The 18940-nt window shown below is 39.4% G+C and overlaps 1 protein-coding gene across 1 annotated transcript in view; it reads right to left on the bottom strand.

Moving 5' to 3' along the window:
• HMCN2 (hemicentin 2) overlaps positions 1–18940 on the bottom strand; it is a 207712-nt gene that overhangs the window by 109700 nt on the left and 79072 nt on the right. Inside the window, exons 22-23 of the mRNA XM_063432432.1 lie at positions 18521–18686; positions 5734–5861 (exon numbers count right to left, since the gene is read on the bottom strand). Of these exons, the coding sequence (XP_063288502.1) occupies positions 5734–5861; positions 18521–18686 (294 nt within the window). The remainder of the gene's footprint in view (positions 1–5733; positions 5862–18520; positions 18687–18940) is intronic.

Raw genomic sequence — 18940 nt, 5'->3', positions numbered from 1 at the left:
TACTCTCACAGAATTGTCCTGTTGAACTAAACATCACATGCTCATCAATGAAATCTTGATTTAGGCCCAGATTTAAACCAGTAAGGTTTTTTACTTTTGTGGCACTGCCAGCACAAAATAGCTTAGTGAAATGTAGATTGTCATCGCTCTGATGACTGCCACATAATGCCTTCTGAAATAATTTTATAAATGAAAAATGGGACAACAGCCTAATGCCATGAAATTTATTTGGGTCTCTGTCAAGAACTGCCAACAGCTATTGTGCAAGAAGATTAAAAAGAAAAAGCTGCAGCTACTGGTTCTTTGCAGACTACACTGCGTCAATTAACTACTACACACATTAACCTTCCATTACTCCATAACTACATAGGAATATACTTTGCCTAAAAATCAAGATTTGTTAATTCCTTATAATTTTAAAGGAACACTATAGGGTCAGGAACACAAAGATGTAGTCCTGACCATATAGTGTTGAAACACTATCTGGTCCACCTGCCCCCCTGGACCACCTAAATATAGTAAAATCTTACCCAGTCTGCTGGCTCTGCCCATGATCTGCCTCCTTGGCTAACATCATCAGAAGTGATGATCTCAGCCAATAACAATGCTTTCCCATAGGAACACATTGGATTGGCTAAGATTGTCAATTCTGATGATCTCAGTCAAGGGGGTGGACCGGGAGCAATTCCAAATGCCGCTGGCTAATCAGCATCTCCTCATTGAATCAATGCATCTCTATGAGATAAGTTCAGTGTCTCCATGCAGAGGGTGGAGACACTGAATGTCAATCACACTGTACAGCACTACCCCAAGAAGCTCCTCTAGCAGCCATTTGAGGAGTGGCCACTGGAGGTGTCCCTAGGCTGCAATGTAAACACTGCTTTTTCTGTGAAAAGACACTGTTTACAGCAAAAGGCCTGCATGGACTGACTATACTCACCAGAACAAATACAATAAGCTATGGTTGTTCTGATGACTTTAGTGTCCCTTTAAGTCCTAATCATGTGACATAAGAGAACAATGAAAGGCTGAAAGACATTGCCATTAATTAATCAACCAGAAAACAAAGCTTCTTACTGGGCTGGGTTATAGATCTGTTTTTAAAAGAACACTCTAGACACCAAATGTACTTGAGCTTGCTGAAGTGCTTTATGTGTCTGGAATCTGTAATATGTATGGCAGTTTAAGAGTCACGATTTGTGTATAAATCAGCACTTTAATAAAACTTTGCTGAAATGCCTCCCTAGCCGTCAATCAGATAGCCAAGGAGATTTCCTCTTCCGTTGCCACCACAGAGCTAATGGAAGTGGCAGGTACATTGGTCTAGTTGAGGTCATTGAGAAGCATTGTAAAGATGAGATCGCGGTGAGAAGCCTCCAACTGGAGTATTACCGGTACAGCTTTTGCACGCTATTTTTTTTTTTTTATTATTATTTATTTTTGTAGTGCATAAACATGTAACAGTCGTGTGAGAGGTACCCCAAAGGCAATCCTCCGGCGTTTCAAAATTATATATTACATTAGGGTAGATGAGAAACATGCACATTTTTGGTATTATTAGGAAAAGGTTAAAACAATATTTTGCATACAAGTTTGGTCAATTATGTCCTGTCGATTAGGTTTGTCGACAAAAGTTTAACAACAGTGAGGAGTGCTCATGCTTAACCTGCCCTGTCGAATAGGTCGGCAGAATTTTAACTTCAACTGTGAGGCTTTAATGCAAACGAGCTGAACTAGTAGTGCGTTAGATCCTGCTTTTATGTCACAGAGCTTATGAGACAGGGTTATCAGCTTAACGTTTGTGTTGTGGGTCGCACATACAGTGTTATGGCAAGTTAATTAAGACATTCCCAGTGGGTTGCAGGTCGCTGATAGCGCATCACAAAAGGTAGCCAGCCCAAGGTCTAAGTACTCTTATTAAGCAAGGTGGCTTGTGTCTCGGGGGCAAGTTAAACCTCGAGGTAGGTGACTTAGTGGTATGTATGGGGTTGGTAAGAAAGCCTCACCATATAACGCTTGTGACTCGTTAAGCTAGGCCAGGCAATAACTTCATGCACACAGACTTTGATATGTCCGGCTACTTTACGATGTCAGATTAAGTGAGTTATAAGTCCTGCTTGTTGCCTTGATTGACGGGTTGAGGCGGGCGCGGAACAGTTTTTTCCCGTGGAGCCTAACATCAGGTAGCTCTGTTGTCGCTTTCAGCCCATGTCACACTTTGCCACGATAGAGAAGTCCTTTGATTCTGGGTACTCCACTGATGAGGTAATGGCAGTGCGTTGGAGTAGCTGCCCGGCAATCTGTGTGCTTTACGACATCTTTCGTTGCGGTGTAAAGTGCGGCAGGGATGGCTCTCCGTGTGGGAGATCGGTTTTTCGGCACGTCTGAGGTGGATGTTCCGTCTGTGTGGTTCCTGGCGATGCGGGTACTGGCTTGTTGTGCCCCATTCTCTTTTGCTTGTTACAGGCCCGCCGTGGAGCTGGGGTCGGAGCCCCGGAGCACATCCCAGAGGGTTTGTATCTTGTAGAGGTGCTTTAATATGAGTTTACCTCTGGGTGTAGTGGGTGACGGGCGAGCTTGTGCTTGTGAGTGCTTTGCGCTGGGGGCACTGGTTTGTTGCAGGCCTTCTCTGTGCTGTCGGCACGCGTGGCGTCCGCCATCTTAGTTGAGGCGTTGAGGCCACAGCCCGTGGTGGTGAAGCTGCTAGGTCTTGGATGGCCTGTTGTTGTCGTGCGTGCCCACTGGATCGGGACCGGGATCACCCCCCCGGCCCAGAGGGGAGGGGGGGCCAGGCCTGCGCCGATCCGGACCTCCAGTCGGGTGCTGCTGGGCAGGATAGCGGGGCAATGGCCGTCCGCTCCGCTCACCGCCTGAGAAGGCCCCATCTTGGGGAACGAAGTCTTCTCCCCCAGGGGACTGTAGCTCGGTGAGCCAGCCTCTCCCTGGGTCCAGGGCCCCTTTTGTTCTGAAGATCCATGCTGCCGGTCTGTGTTTTCGCGGTTTTTTAGGGTTAAAGAGTGTTTACAGGAGCTGCTCATGCTTGCGACCGCCCAGCTCGGCGGACCGGCCCCGCCCCCCTGCACGCTATTTTTTTATATACCACCAAAGAAAACATTCTTTATATGTGGATATATCTACTAAACGTAAAAAAAATAATAAATATAATTTTCAATGGAGTGATGCTTTAATGTTCTAGAATGTTCAGGTTATGTTTTGTCTGACTTTAAATGATACACAGATCTTCACTATATGTTTAATTCACGCAAAGTCTATAAAAGATAATTACAAAATAATCTTCAGCACATATTCACTGTATTACTGCATAGTTTTATCATGCCCCCGAAAAAGACTAAAAGTCCTTAAGTACCACATTAAGGATAGTTTTCTATTCATAATCATTTGAAGAACAGCCCAGAAAAAACAACAACTTGTCCAGGAAGCTGCAGCTTCAAGTCTGGGTGCCATCTGTGACCCCCTCAGGCTAAGTAGTAATCTCACTGCTCATCCGTTTTCATTTATTAGAACAAGCATTCAATTGCTTGTAAGAAAACTCATCAGGATTCTGTTCTCAATGACAACATTTTATCTTCTGATCTTCCATTACGGACTACAAGAAAATTTGCAGATAACATGATCGATAAAGGTACTCCCTCTAATTCAAGCCAGACCATCGCTCGCTTTTCCTTCCTTGTAGTAGAAAAGCATCCGTTGCTAAATGCATTCCATCATTCAAAGATTAAGGAACCTACCCCAGATGGTCCAGATCCAGATGCTGCCAAAATACTCAAGATAGCAAAGGACTCTGAAGGGCTCTTAGAAATATTTGTCTCATGATCACCTGATCTTAAACAGGTAACACGTTGTATTCAAAGAAGTCTTAGTTCTACACATCAGGTTAGTTAACTTCCAGTAAGGGGTTCTACCTGTCTGTCTGCTGCCTGAATTGGCAATACTACAAAGCTTGAATTGTACAGATATAAAACTAGCAACTGGTTACTTAATGATGATAACATGGTGTAACAAGATTCTTAGTAGGTAGACTGTAAATGCCAATTTAGTAGCCTTTTTGTGCCGTATTGACACATATGCCATCATCTGTTACGCAAACAAATTCCAATGTTTTGCATTGCGTTCACTGTGGTCTGCATCATTACATAGGCTACCTGTTGCCTATATGACTATAAAATCTTCAAACGTGCACAAAATCAACAGAGCAGAATTGTCAACGTCTCATGTACAGCTTCAATCCGAAATGGAAAGAGTTAACATCTATTAGGGACTGAAATCTGAAGGAAACACGAGCCGTGCTCCGATATGTTTCTTTAGGCAGGGAGAATGGCGGAGGGTGCAGTCCAGATGTTTGGAAGGTCTCATTTTTCTTTGGCACTTCCAAGCATTGGGAAAACATCCTCTCTCCTCGGCAGCGATGTGATAATTACGCAGTCAGCTTAGTGGATCTCAGCGCAGAGCTTCCGTGTTCTCCCTAGTGTATTTACACATTCAAACAGAACACTTCCTATATCAGCTCGCTGCCCTATGGTGAACCCCATGAAAATATCTGGCATGTCTCTTCTCAGCTAAAAGGGTTTCTTATTTTACAAAGCAGCTAGGATTGTTTTGAGAAGAGTGGGAGGCAGTTGGGTTTATCTGTCCCTTTAAACCTCCATGGTTTTGGGAACAAGCCAAATCTTAGATACAGTAACAGAGTTGTTTTTCCACATGCATTATGAATCAAACTGTTTAGCAGTCTCAAATAGAAAAAAAAATTAAAAAGTACAAAAAAGCCAATACATCTCAAGATACATTTCCCATTTTTTTTTTTTTTTTTGTAGATTAACTTCACCAGCTAACTTGTTTTTAATTCTAACACAAGATCGTTTGGCAGAGTTGAAGGACATGCCAGTACAAACCATAATCTGGAAATATATTACTAAATAGGGCTATACATAGGACAGGAGGTCAAGCATTTAGGTTGCAAGAAAGGAGATTTAATCTAAGGCGAAAATAAGGTTTTTTTTACAGTAAGAACTATAAGGATATGGAATTCTCTTCCTGAAGAGGTGGTTTTATCAGAGTCCATACAGAAGTTTAAACAGTAATTGGATAAATACTTCCAAAAGCAAAACATACAGGGTAACACGTTGTTAATACATTTCTGATTAGTGGGGTAATAGCTGCTTGATCTAAGGAGATATCTGACTGCTATTTTGTGGTTAAGAAGGAATTTCTCCCCAGTTTGTTGCAAAAATTGGAAGCGCTTCAGACTGTGTTTTTTGCCTTCTTTTGGATCAACAGCAAAAACAAATGTGAGGAAGGCTGAACTTGGTGGACGCAAGTCTCTTTTCAGCTACGTAACTATGTAACTATGCTAAACTTTGGGAAAGATTAATTATCTCAACCAAGAGGTGGGACCAGCCGCGGGGAGAGCAGTACGGCATTGGATCTTGATAATCTCAGCCAAGGAGGCAAAGCAGTGATGGCTGAAAGGTAAGTAAAACTCATACTTCCAACCCTAAAGGTGTCCCAGTGGATCCAACTTCTATCAAGAAGACAATTGGATAGCAGTGCAATCTGGCTTACCCATCTCTACCACAAATGCATTTTTCAAAAACCTAGCAGATACCAGTAAAGTGGTGGGCACTACAAAAAATGAACGGTCCATGACAGCATGGAACTCCTGCAATGCATACAAATCCTATCTTTGCCACAGCACTAAGTCCACCTCCCATATACCTTGTACCTCCACGTTGTATGTAAGTGAGGTATTCCCCGCAGTGTTGGACGCGAAGCAGGTGTAATATCCACTGTCCATCACTCTTAATTCAGTTAGCTTGAGAGACCATGAAGGCAACAGGTTGTGTCTGCAAAACAAAGTCACAAATATAATTCACAATGTCATACAGGAGTTTGGTAGAAATCAGTGTGAATCTGATACAACATAACATGAGCTGTAGATTTGACAGTGTTAACAAGACTGTGTGTGAGCTTGTTTGAGCAGGGCCCTCTTCAACCCTTCATTTCTTGTAATTGTCCAACTTATAGTAAAATCCCCCCTCTAATAATATTGTAAAGCGCTACGGAATCTGTTGGCGCTATATAAATCGCAATAATAATAATAATAATGCTGCACATTAAAGATCAGACATGAAGTGTTTGGTCAAATTCAAGGGATGGAAGGTGGTCTCAGTCGCTGCGCTGCTTAGTAGGACCCCAGTGCCTTCTGTGATGCAATCTCTAATTGCCAGTTAAACTTTATCTGTCATTATTTTATTTTTAGCATAATAAAACCATGACAGGGTTCTTTATTAAAGTGAGAATTCAAAGTGAGTTTCAATTTAATTTTATTTATTTTAAATTCTTTATTTTTTATGTATAGCCCAAAAAAAAAAAAAATGGCACATACATTGAAAATTTTGCATTATAAGTAATATCTGGTAATCAATGTAGATACAGAATACTGCACTTTTTTTTTTTTTTTGTAAGAGCAAAAATAAATAAATCCAGGAATACAAGTAGCTAAAAAGATTACAGGCACTATGACGGAGTGTCAAAGATTGATTAAAAGAAGTCGAGTAGCCTTGGTTACATGCTGAGATATTTAGCAATCATATATAACGTTGACCTGGTATACGAGATAACCGCACAGTTGTTTTTGTTTTGGTAGAGTGAATTCACGCTGATCAATAAACAGAATGGTAAGTGTGTCAGTATGGTGTCAAGAATTAGCAGTATAGCTAGTCCAACTGCCATCGCTTCAGTAATATAAAACGTACGATAAACAGGCTAACCATGCTTGTCTAGTTAAAGCGGCACTGTCATGCCGAACTTACCTTTCCTCAATCTCTTCCTCTCCTCCCCCTCTCTCGGGATCTGTTATTATTTTCTTCCTGTCTTCTTTAGTTTTCTTTAAAATCATAAGACAAAGTAGGGACTCTGTCTTATGGAGGATTCCTCCGCTTGACAAGCTCTGACCAGCGGAGGAGCAAAGTGTGCTTCATTTCCGCTGGTCAGAGCAATTTTCCCATGATCCCTAGCTTTCCTCCCAGTTCCCACAATGCTTCCTGTCAGTATTGCCGAACGTCCTGTCACTTAGACAGAACGCCGGCAAAACTGCCGAATTGCATCCTAACAGAATGAGCACTGTTTCTCCATTGGTGTTAGGATGCAATTCGGTACTTTGTTCGGATCGGAATTTCATTCAAATGAATGAAACTCCGATCCTATTCATTGCTGTGGCTGCATCTTGCAGCCGCTTAGTAGATAACTCCCTAATTCCCACGGTATCAGGGAGCTATCTACTAAAAGGCTGAAAGACCTAAATTGGTCTTTCAGCCAAATTTACTAACACCAAGTAAAAATGACTTGGTATTAGTAAATAATATGCCCCTACTCGCTATACCGCGAGTAGGGGCATGTCTAGTAAGCAGTGAGCAGCCTGTGGCTGCTCACTGTAGAAAAAAAAAAAAATATTGCCCCCCACCCCTAAATGACGGGTGGGGGCCATAAAGTAAAATAAGGGAGGGAGACCTATTGTCGTCCCCCCCCCCCGGTCCCCACCCCTGAGCGGTGGGTGGGGGCCATAAAGATAATGAGGGGGGGGGACCTACTGTCCTCCCCCCCGGCCCCCCGGCGGGTGGGGGCCCCCGGCCCCCCGGCGGGTGGGGGCCATAATGGTAATAAAGGGGGGGGGGAACCTACTATCCTCCCCCCCCGGCGGCGGGTGGGGGCCATAATGGTAATAAAGGGGGGGGGACCTACTGTCCTCCCCCCCGGCCCCCACCCCTGGGCGGCGGGTGGGGGCCATAATGGTAATAAGAGGGGGGGGACCTACTGTCCTCCCCCCCCCGGCCCCCACCCCTGGGCGGCGGGTGGGGGCCATCATAGTAATAAGAGGGGGGGGGACCTACTGTCCGAATTCCGTTTTTTTTTAACCCCCCTCCCGCCTCAACTACATCCAATCGACCCCCTAGTCATCCCCAAATGCCCCTATGCCCCCCACATTACCTATTTTTTATTCTTTATTTTCTGCCCCGATCTATATTCAGGGCGCCGCCATCTTTGTGTGGGTAGGTGAAGTCCCTGTGGGACACGTCATCTACCCACACTACACAGACTGTGAGATTCCCGCACATGCCCAGTGAAACACCTGGACATGCGAACGGGAATTTCACCTATTCATTCATTCATCAGACAGACGAATGAATGAATAGAAAAAATCAGACGAACAAACTAACACTGTGTATCAGTGTTCGTTTGTTTGTTCGGTTTATTACAAGGAGGGAGCTACCGGCGTGCAGCTCCCTCCTTGCAATATGTAAAGACAGAAGCGGCAGGGAGCAGTGCTCCCCACCACTTCATAAGCCCCCCAGGTCCCCTCCTCACTCTATGGGGGTCAATATGACCCCCATAATAGCACAAGGGAGATTGGTGGGGGCCGTCGGGGGAGGACAGTAGGTCCCCCGTCCCCCCCTTATTACCCTTTTTTTTTTGTTTTTTTTTACAGTGAGCAGCCACAGGCTGCTCACTGTTTAGTGGACATGCCCCTACTCGCGATATAGCGAGTAGGGGCATTGGGGAGATTTTAATCTCCCTTGTGCTATTATGGGGGTCATATTGACCCCCATAGAGTGAGGAGGGGACCTGGGGGGCTTATGAAGTGGTGGGGAGCACTGCTCCCTGCCGCTTCTGTCTTTACATATTGCAAGGAGGGAGCTGCACGCCGGTAGCTCCCTCCTTGTAATAAACCGAACAAACAAACGAACACTGATACACAGTGTTAGTTTGTTCGTCTGATTTTTTCTATTCATTCATTCGTCTGTCTGATGAATGAATGAATAGGTGAAATTCCCGTTCGCATGTCCAGGTGTTTCACTGGGCATGTGCGGGAATCTCACAGTCTGTGTAGTGTGGGTAGATGACGTGTCCCACAGGGACTTCACCTACCCACACAAAGATGGCGGCGCCCTGAATATAGATCGGGGCAGAAAATAAAGAATAAAAAATAGGTAATGTGGGGGGCATAGGGGCATTTGGGGATGACTAGGGGGTCGATTGGATGTAGTTGAGGCGGGAGGGGGGTTAAAAAAAAACGGAATTCGGCATGACAGTGCCGCTTTAAATGTCGCTGGAGTAGGGGTAGAAGCCGGCATATTACACATAAATGATACAGGCGTCACCTAATGGGCAGTTGTATAGCAGTGCTGTACTAAGCAGGGTAAGTATGTTATCTGTTGAGGCCTGCGCAGCGCGCAAACCCCGACAGATTGTAAGATGCCCTGATGTGTAAAAGAAAGTAGTTGGTAGTATAAGGAAACATGCTTAACTAAATTAAAAAGATTTACAACAGGGAACAGGCTTCTGCAGGGTGCTCATATTCTTTTTTTTTTTTTTATTTTTTTTTTGTAGGTACCAAATGCCATTTATTGATCACTTTGTAAAATGTTTCCATTAAAGAGAGACTGTGCACATATTTATTTACTTTAATTATTGCTTCGTACCATTCTTCTAGTTCTATGGGGCAGTTCAGAGCTTTTTCCCAACTTTTTATTGCCGTTGGAAAGTTCTCTGTTTTTGTAATATCAAGTAATTTTGTACATTTCGCGAAAAGATTCTTTGAATCTTTCCTATTAAAGATTGTTTTTAATATATGGTATGATTCTCCATTATTCATAATTGATTTGTTCTTCAAATAGTTTTTAACTCTTAAGCATGAAAAAGCCTCTCGATTTGGAAGGGACATTGTCCTAACTAATATATCAAAGGTCTTTATTTTGTTATTCACCATTAGATCTTCAACCTTTCTAATATTTACAACTTTCCAGTCTTTTAGCGATATATTTAATATATCCGTTTCAAGACATTCTATATCTTGGAAACCCAAGATCATATTCTTGATATCTATTTTCTTTTTTACTTTTTCCCGTATGGGAATTATTTAATTCAACACAAATGATAATGAATAATCGCATACCTTATTATTCCATATAATATTAGCCAGATTTTTAGTTTGACATAGATCTGTTTCAATCCTCCACCATACTTCTTTTGGATAAATCTCTTTTTGCAACATTGCCATATGATACATTATCCCCGCTTCATAATATCTTTCAATATTCGGGAAGCCTAGTCCCCCTTTATTTATATTGCAGCTCATAGTATTCCTTTTTATTCTAGGCTTTTTCCCCCTCCAGACGAAATTGGCAAAAGAAGATTTAATCATTTTTAGCCATGGTATAGGAATAATTAATGGCACCATCCTAAACAAATAGATCCACTTAGGCAGAACGTAAGATCTTAAAGTGTTAACTCTACCCCACCATGATATTTCTAAATGGCGCCATTCTTTTAAGTCTTTGTTTGTATTTTTCAAAAGATGCATAAAGTTTGTTTCCATTATTCTTTCTAGCTTTTTATTTATTCTAATTCCTAGGTAGACAAATTCTTCTGATTGAGAAAAGTTGAATCTATTTTGTAGTTTTTCTATTATATCTGGTGATATTCGTATACATTGCAATAGATTTGGATAAGTTCAATTTATAGTTGGATACCTTACTGTATTGTTCAATTTCTGCTATCACATATGGTAAATAATTTTCTGGATCTGCGACATATAAGAGAGTGTCATCTGCATATAATGAGATCTTTAAATCTCCTTTAGAAATAGGCAGACCCTTAATTAGCGTGTTTTGTCTAATTTTCGAAGCAAATATTTCAACAGTAATGATATACAAAATTGGCGACAAAGGACAGCCTTGTCTCGTACCGTTTTCCAAGCCAAACCAATTTAAACATATATTTTGACCTATGGACCTAGCTGTCGGTTTCTTATACAGGGTGCCTATCGCATCTAACACCCATCCCGAGATATTAAAGGCCTTTAAAGCCTTAAACATGAATCCCCAGCTGACCCTGTCAAACGCTTTCTCTGCGTCTAATGACAGGATCAGCAGGGGACTCCCTCTCTTATCTGCTAAATCAATTGCATCTATTAACCTTCTGATATTATTTCCTGCGTTTCTCCCAGGGACAAATCCAACCTGGTCTGGTTTAATAATTTCAGGTAAGACTGTTTTTAATCTCTTTGCAATAATTGAAGTGAAAATGTTGACATCTACATTTATTAAAGAGATCGGTCTATAACTTTTTACATCGGTTGATATTTTGCCTGTCTTCAAAATTGGCAGAATATTGGCCCTCAACATCTCCTGTGGAAATGATCCTCTGTTTACAGCCTCATTGAAAGTTCTGGTTAACGGTTCCACAATTATGTTTTTCATTACCTTGAAGAACTTATTACTAAAGCCATCTGGTCCAGGAGTTTTAAAATTGGCTAATTTATTTATTGCTTCTGTTACTTCTTCTTTAGTGATGACCTTGTTTAATAATTCTAATTGATCTGGGGATATTTTTGGTACTTCAAGATCTTTTATATAATTATCTATTGATTCATCCATAGGTCTATTGGGCAAGTTGTAAAGGGACTTATAAAATTGAGTAAAGGTCTCCCCTATTTCATTCGGAGCTCTATAAGTTTTACCTTCATGTATAATTTTATCTATACGATTATCTGCTAATTTCTTTTTCAGTTGGTTTGATAAAATGTTATCTGCTTTATTTTGTCGATAATAATATCTAATTTTAAGTTTAATTATTTTCTTTTCTATGTTTTCTGATATTTTTTTCTTAATAATCTGTTTAATATTAGCTATTTTTATTTGCCCTTCTTTATCTGGATTTAATTTATATTCTTTAGAGACTTTAAATAATTGAATATATAATTCTGATTCCTTTTCCTTCTTTTTTTTTGGCTCTCCTTTTAATATTTATACAGTGTCCTCTTATAGTCGCTTTATATGTACACCAGGTAATTCAATCTGAAGTATCTTCCGGTCTATTTTCCTCAAAAAAATACTGTGACAGTTCTTTCAGTAACTCCTGGTTTTCAATGCTAAATAATATTGAGTCATCTAGTTTCCAGGTAGTTCTAGGATAAATATGTTTTCCATCTTTTAAATCCATTAAAATAATGTTATGGTCTGACCAAATCATTATTTTGATCTCTATTTTTGTCACTTTCTCTATCACTTATAGGTCTCCTAGGAAGAAATCAATTGTTGAATATGAATTGTGCGGCCAAGAGTAAAACGTGTATTCTTTAGCTATGGGGTTCCGAACCCTCCGAATGTCATAGAGGTTATTTTTTTTTTTATTATGTTATGGAAAATACTTGCATTTCTTACGCCATTTTTATCCGAAGTTGTCTTATTATTATTAAATTTGTCTAATACAGTATCCAAAACATAATTAAAATCCCCTCCTATTATCACATACCCCATAGAAACTTTTTCAACTCGTTCTAGAATATGGGAGAACAGTCTCGTCGGATTACTATTAGGTAAATATACATTCACAATTGTGTACAGATCCCCATCAATTTCACAAATCAGTATTATAAATCTACCCTCTGCATCAATGTCCTCATGTTTTATTTCTACTTGTAGTAATTTAGAAAAACAAATAGCCACTCCAGCTTTCTTTTCGTCTTTCCTTGAGGAAATCGATAATAATGGAATTTTTTTGCCAAGCCACCTGGTACTATCTCCTAAGGTCCAGTGAGTCTCTTGTATCAGGACCACTTTAATTTTTTCTGCTACTAAATAATCGTTGAAGGCCCATCTTTTATGTGGGAGATTTAGACTTTGGATATGAATTGATGCAAATTTAACCATACCATTTTCTTATCTCTCTAGAGTTTGACAATTCCCCACAAATAGCCGCATAATCTGTATATGCTAACACAACTGTACTATTCATACTCATCCTCCATTTATACACATTCATAATATCATCTTTATATTGGTCTCCAATTCCAGGAGACCTTCTTTCATACATAATTTGATGCCTTATCAAGGCAATCACTAAGTTCTACTTAGAACTTATGGGCGGGGTACGTTGATCAATTGTGGCGGCGGGAAAAGGAAGCACCTAACTTATATAGAATTTCAATTTCATTTCTCTATTATTACAATAGAATTCTTGATTGATTATTGCTTGATATCTCTGGTAAAACCTTCATTATTTTGCGATATTCTAATCATAGGATTTAAAAAAAAAAAAAAAAAGTATCTTCAGTGCCTAAGTGTTTACATTTGTTCCATTATAACGTACTTTACTGTATGTGAATGTACACTTGTGCTGGTGAGTATCTTCCTCTTGTTGGCTAAATATATTTAAAGTAATATCTTATTTACTATATATTGCTTGTAAAATTTATATATATATATATATATATATATATATATACGTAATATTGTTCAGCTTCTAACTAATTCCATATACTTAAGCTATGTGCATCTTTTAATCGTGTTTAGAACTATTCTCATCTTTACTCGTGTTAAATTTCTTACCTAAAATCTTCGTGTGCCCTATTACATCTTACTTATTACTCTACGAATATAAATTTAGTGTACATGTCTTATTTTGCTGAAGAATTTATTTTAGATACAGTGACAAAAATCTTCCTTGTTTTATAAAAGGTGCTAAATATTCTTTCCTAATAACCCACCCCCCAAAAAAAAAAAAAATCCACAAAATTATAGACTCTCAGTTTTAGAGGACTTTTTCCTGTTACATCAGATTTTTCTCTTTTATCCATGCCATAGCTTTATCTACTGAATCAAAGACCTCAAGATGGTCATTTATGTAGGTTCTTATTGCGGTGGGGAATCCCCATGTATATTTTATCTTATGGGTTCTTAGTATAGCTGTAGCAGGTGAAAATGTTTTCCTTTGCATTCTAGTAAAGAAAGACAAATCTGAGAATACAATTATATCTCTAAATTCTTCTCCTTGTGGTTTCTTGGACCTACTTGCTTTTAGAATTTCCTCTTTAAATTGAAAAGATTGAAAACAACAGATTGTATCTCTTGCTTTGGTAACTGGAATATTTTTTGGTCTGTACAATCTGTGGTATCTTTCTGGGCAATAGTTGAATTTCTCTAGCTCTATCCCCCATGCTTTCCATAAATTTAACAGGAAATCTGGGATCTTATCCTGAGTTATCTTTTATGAAATATTCCTTAACCGCAAATTATTGCGTCTCGAGCGATCCTCCAAATTGCCCAACTTTGTTTCCATTTCCTTAATTTTTTCCAATAGTTGGATATTTTGATCTTTCATTAGTTTCTCTTGAAATTCCAAACAGCTAATTTTTTCTTCAGCCATGTTTATTTTCTCCGTTAGGAGTTTCATTTGATTTAAGATCTCCTCTGAGTTCTGATTGATTTGTTTCATTAATGTTTCTGACTGAGTGTTTAGACATCTCTCCAGAAACTCTGTGGTAATTTGATTACTCAGAGAATGTTCAGAGCTATTTAATGTCTGTTCTAGTCTCGATGTCATTAATGAGTCCTCCTCTGTTTTTTTTTTTTATTAACTGGTGAGAAAAAAGCTCCCCTTTCAGGTTTAGAATTTTTCTAATCCCTTTTTAGGGTTGATTTCTACTGTGTTTTGGAAGCCATTTCTTCAAAACTTGTCTGGGACAAGCATATGATTATTAAGATAAAACTGCACCTTAATTGGGACTAATAGCAAATCTGGCTAGTATATTTCTTTTTTTTTTTTTTTTTTCCTTTCCCTTCTTGTCTCTTTCTCTTTTTTTTTTTATATTATGACCTCCTCTTTCATAAAATAAGTATGCCACTTATCTGCCTGAGTGATTTTGTCTCCAGTAGCAGACTCCAGTACCAGCTTTCACTTTCTGTCCATGTCTCTGCTCCACGCTCCAGATACCAGATACCCTCTGAGTATACAGCCTCCGAATTTCCTGCTCTGCTCCTCACTGCTTCCATGCTTCCCCACTCCGACGCTCGTGCATTTACTTCCCGCCACGCTCTTCCACCATCGACCTACGTGACTCCGCCCCCTCGTACGTGCGCGCTTGCGGACGCACCTACGTCATCCTCCAGAACACGGGTGCTCATATTCTACAGATGTATGGGACCTCACCAGTCGATCTTAGGTATTGAGGGACACTGGGATACAAGCTGCCAGAAGAAGCTAGCGCCTTTGAATATCCCCCGAACCTTGACATGGCTGCTATCCAGCCAATGCCCGTGCTGGCTACCAGAGTCATGTCAGTAGTGAATTCCTGCAGGGATAGCAGTGTATTTGGTGTCAGTGTGGGCCCCGTGAGTTCACCTCTTGATTGGTGACCCATTTGGGTCGTTTGAGAGCTGTTTGTGGCTTGTATATAGCGATTATTGCCTGGAAGAGCAGGAGCAGTTCTGTTCTGCATCTTCTCAGCTCAGCGTTCAGGCCCGCCCCGTGAATTTCCAATTTAAGGCCAGAGTAGCCAAACTGAAAGCGTTGCAAAAATTTTCCAGCTCAGCTATTTGACCTTAAATTTTAAATTCACTTGAATTCCCACTTTAGTAATGAACTCTATGAATGTTTATTTTGCTTTTCATTGTGTTCCACTTTTCAAATTATTGTTAAGTAAATATAATAGCTGTCTAGCTTTTTAATCACATCCCTACAGCAATATCAGAGTTAGTTAGATACACATTAGCACATTGATTATTGGTTAAGATCATTCTTATGTTAGTCAAGAGTGAAGCTACATGTAATGGTTTATGATAAACGCAAAGAGGGACTGAAAGCGTCTGTATATATGTTATGGGTTTTAGATTCACTTCGCAAAGGGTCAAAAGATAAAGCAGTCCTTTCTTTATCACAAAAAAATAGAATACAATCATATTTTCATACACAAATACACAGAAAAGTGTTTTTTTCCCCCATTCTCTGTCCTGTTTCCCAGTCAATTCTTTTTTCAAGGAAATTATACTATGCTAAGTACAAAATTCAACATATCGGCTATATGTAATAGCACGTATCAGGCAGTGACTGGGGCAGTGAAGAGGATGGCATTTCCATTTGACTCCTGTGCCACATACAAATGGGCTGATATTAGAGACACATATCGTACGCTGGCATGTATTTATATATCTGGTTGAATAGCTACTTTCTCAGCAGGAGTTATTGCATTTCTAATGAACATATATCACTTGCTATCCCTTATTACTGGACACCCCTCTAGTCATTTTTCAAGTATATTCAATACATTTCTCAGAGTGATTGTTTTGGATGATATTATAGGTCAAATATGTTACTCCTGATGTTTGGTATTTGGCGCTGTTCAGATTTAATATTTTTGGATAAACCTTTCAACTCATATTTTGAAAAGAGGTTTAAAGTGTGATCTTTTTTATATAATGATATAATGATATATATTTTTTTTATATTTTTCAAATTTGAAAAAAAAAAATTGTCATAAATTCTAAACCAAAAATGTTAAATGGAGGACATAGCCAATATAGTTCTCTGTGGTCTATGACAGACCCCCGATAACATATTCCCAAGGCTGTTTTACTGGCTAATCCAGCCATTTAAATGTACACAGCCGAGCTTTTGCTTGAACATATTTTAATCCACTTCTTACAAAAATAAAATGTTGTGTCTCCAGTAATCCAACACTTGCATGGCTTGGTTGCCAAATTTTAATCACACTCGATACCTCAATTTACCCCGAACTCCCAGGCAGGAGACATACAATTCAGTTACTTTGAATCCAGTTTATCAGTCCGAGGGGATTTAGATGCAAATTGAAATTAATAGGAATTAAGACATTACACATGTCTGAAACACGATCTTTCATGGGCTGAAGGCAAAAAATAAACACATTACGTCAAAAAATGGAGCCAGGCTGGCTGCTTGTGAAATGCAAATGATATAATAATGGGAGCCACGTCACATGTCAACATATAGACACATACAATAGCCAGTTTATCAGTCAGGCAATGAGCCCAGGGAGCTCCCTCGTTAATCTCTTCCTGTCAGTGAAACACAGATAACTAGAGGATTGCCATAGCTAGTGTACGTACAGTTCACACCTGGCGTGTAAGTACAACTAGTTTAAGCTTTTATGTACATTAGAACAATCTACATTGAATGGCAACTCCAGGGACCCTCCGACAGCAGACAACGTATCCATAAGCCAATTTGGCTTATTTCAGCATTTTTCTTAATATAACATTTTTTGTTGTGTCTTAACGCAGACACCTTGAACTGTTTTCACTGCTAAGAAACTGTAAACCAATGATTTCCTGTGTAGCCTGCATGAATATAGTCTACGATAGGTTAAATACAGTCTTTTCAAAAAGTAATTAGACCCCTTCATTTTATTTCACATTTTTTAACACCTTAACCCCTTAAGGACCAAACTTCTGGAATAAAAGGGAATCATGACATACCACACATGTCATGTGTCCTTAAGGGGTTAAAGGATCACTATAGGATCAGGAACACAAACATGTATTCCTGACCCTATAGTGTTAAAACCACCATCTAGCCCCCCTGGTCCCCTCATGCCTCCATAAATATAGCAAAATATGACTGTATTCAAGCCTGAAACTGTAGCTCTGCATGCCTGGTCAGTAGAATCATTACCTTCAGGCTTTTTGCTGTAAACACTGTCTTTTCAGAGAAAATGCAGTGTTTACATTACAGCCTAGTGATAACTTCACTGGCCACTCCTCAGATAGCTGTTAGAGATCCTTCCTGGGTCATCAGGATTTGGGGTGTTTTTCAGTGGCATGGACTGGAAGACTGATCAGGATTGAGGGAAAACTGAAAGCAGCAAAATATAGAGATATCCTAAATGAAAATCTGGTTCAGAGTGTTCAGGACTTCAGACTGCACCAAAGGTTCACCTTCCAATAGGACATGACCCTAAGCACACAATCAAGACAATGCCAGAGTGGATTACTGACAACTCTGTGAATGTTCTTGAGTGGCGCAGCCAGGGCGTTGACTGTAACCAATTCAAACATTTCTAAAGAGACCTGAAAATGTCTGATAATCCCCATCCAACCTGATACGATATGAATGGCAGAAACTACCCAAAATACAGATGTGCAAAGCTTGTTGCATCATACCAAAAAGACTTGAAGTTGTAATCGTTGCGAAAGGTGCTTCAACTCAGTACTAAGTTAAGGGTCTGACTAGTAATGTCAATTTGATATTTCAATTTTTTTCTGTTTAATGTTTTAACTGCAATAGTGTAAAAGATCTGGTTATATATACAATTTATTTTTTATTTTTCTAGGAGTATGGCTACTACTCACAATTTCCAAATAAAGATTGCTAACAGTCCCTATGATTTTGTTGGTTTCTGGGTGAAATGTTCAAGTTTCCATCATCCAGGTTTAATATTTTTTTATGCTTTAGAATTCACAATAAAATAATACTGTAATAATACTGGGTTTTACACATTATTCTATGTGTATTTAAGTTAAATGTGTAGCATAAAAGTGCACAAATGTGAAAACAGAAAATGGTAAAATTATATTTTGGTGTAACAGTGTAACATTTTGATATTTTCTTTGATAGACCTCACGTGTATACAGTACTGTAGATATTTGATGTTAATGTACTCCAAATCTGAGTAGACCTCAAGTCCTACCTGGCAGAGATGACGGGCAGTGGCAAGGAGTCTTTTCTCCAGGAAACCACGGGCAGAGGATTTCCGTTAACCTGACATGGGAGAATAATTTCAGATCCCATTGCTGCCACCACATTTATCGGAACACTAAGGTTGTGTGACCCATTCACACTTATTCTTGGCTTGGCTAAAAAAAAAATAAAAAAACATTAATAACACATATATGTTGTTGGTCAAGTTTCAATGCATATCTAAAAGAAGATGTACCTCCCGTCCTTGGGGTCAAAATCTATTAATACATGTTTGTTTATGAGAGTCACTCAATCCCCATGCACAAAAACACTATAAACTAATTCAATGTAAATCTATAAATTCTGGAAAATAAAAATAATTGGGTCTCAAAATGAGTAATCGGTGATAAAACAAAAAAGGAGTTTAAAC

The sequence above is a fragment of the Pelobates fuscus genome, chromosome 9 (assembly GCF_036172605.1).
Source record: "Pelobates fuscus isolate aPelFus1 chromosome 9, aPelFus1.pri, whole genome shotgun sequence".
NCBI lineage: Eukaryota > Metazoa > Chordata > Amphibia > Anura > Pelobatidae > Pelobates > Pelobates fuscus.
The sequence above is the reverse complement of the archived record's forward strand: the minus strand, read 5'-3'. Positions and strand labels throughout refer to the sequence as shown.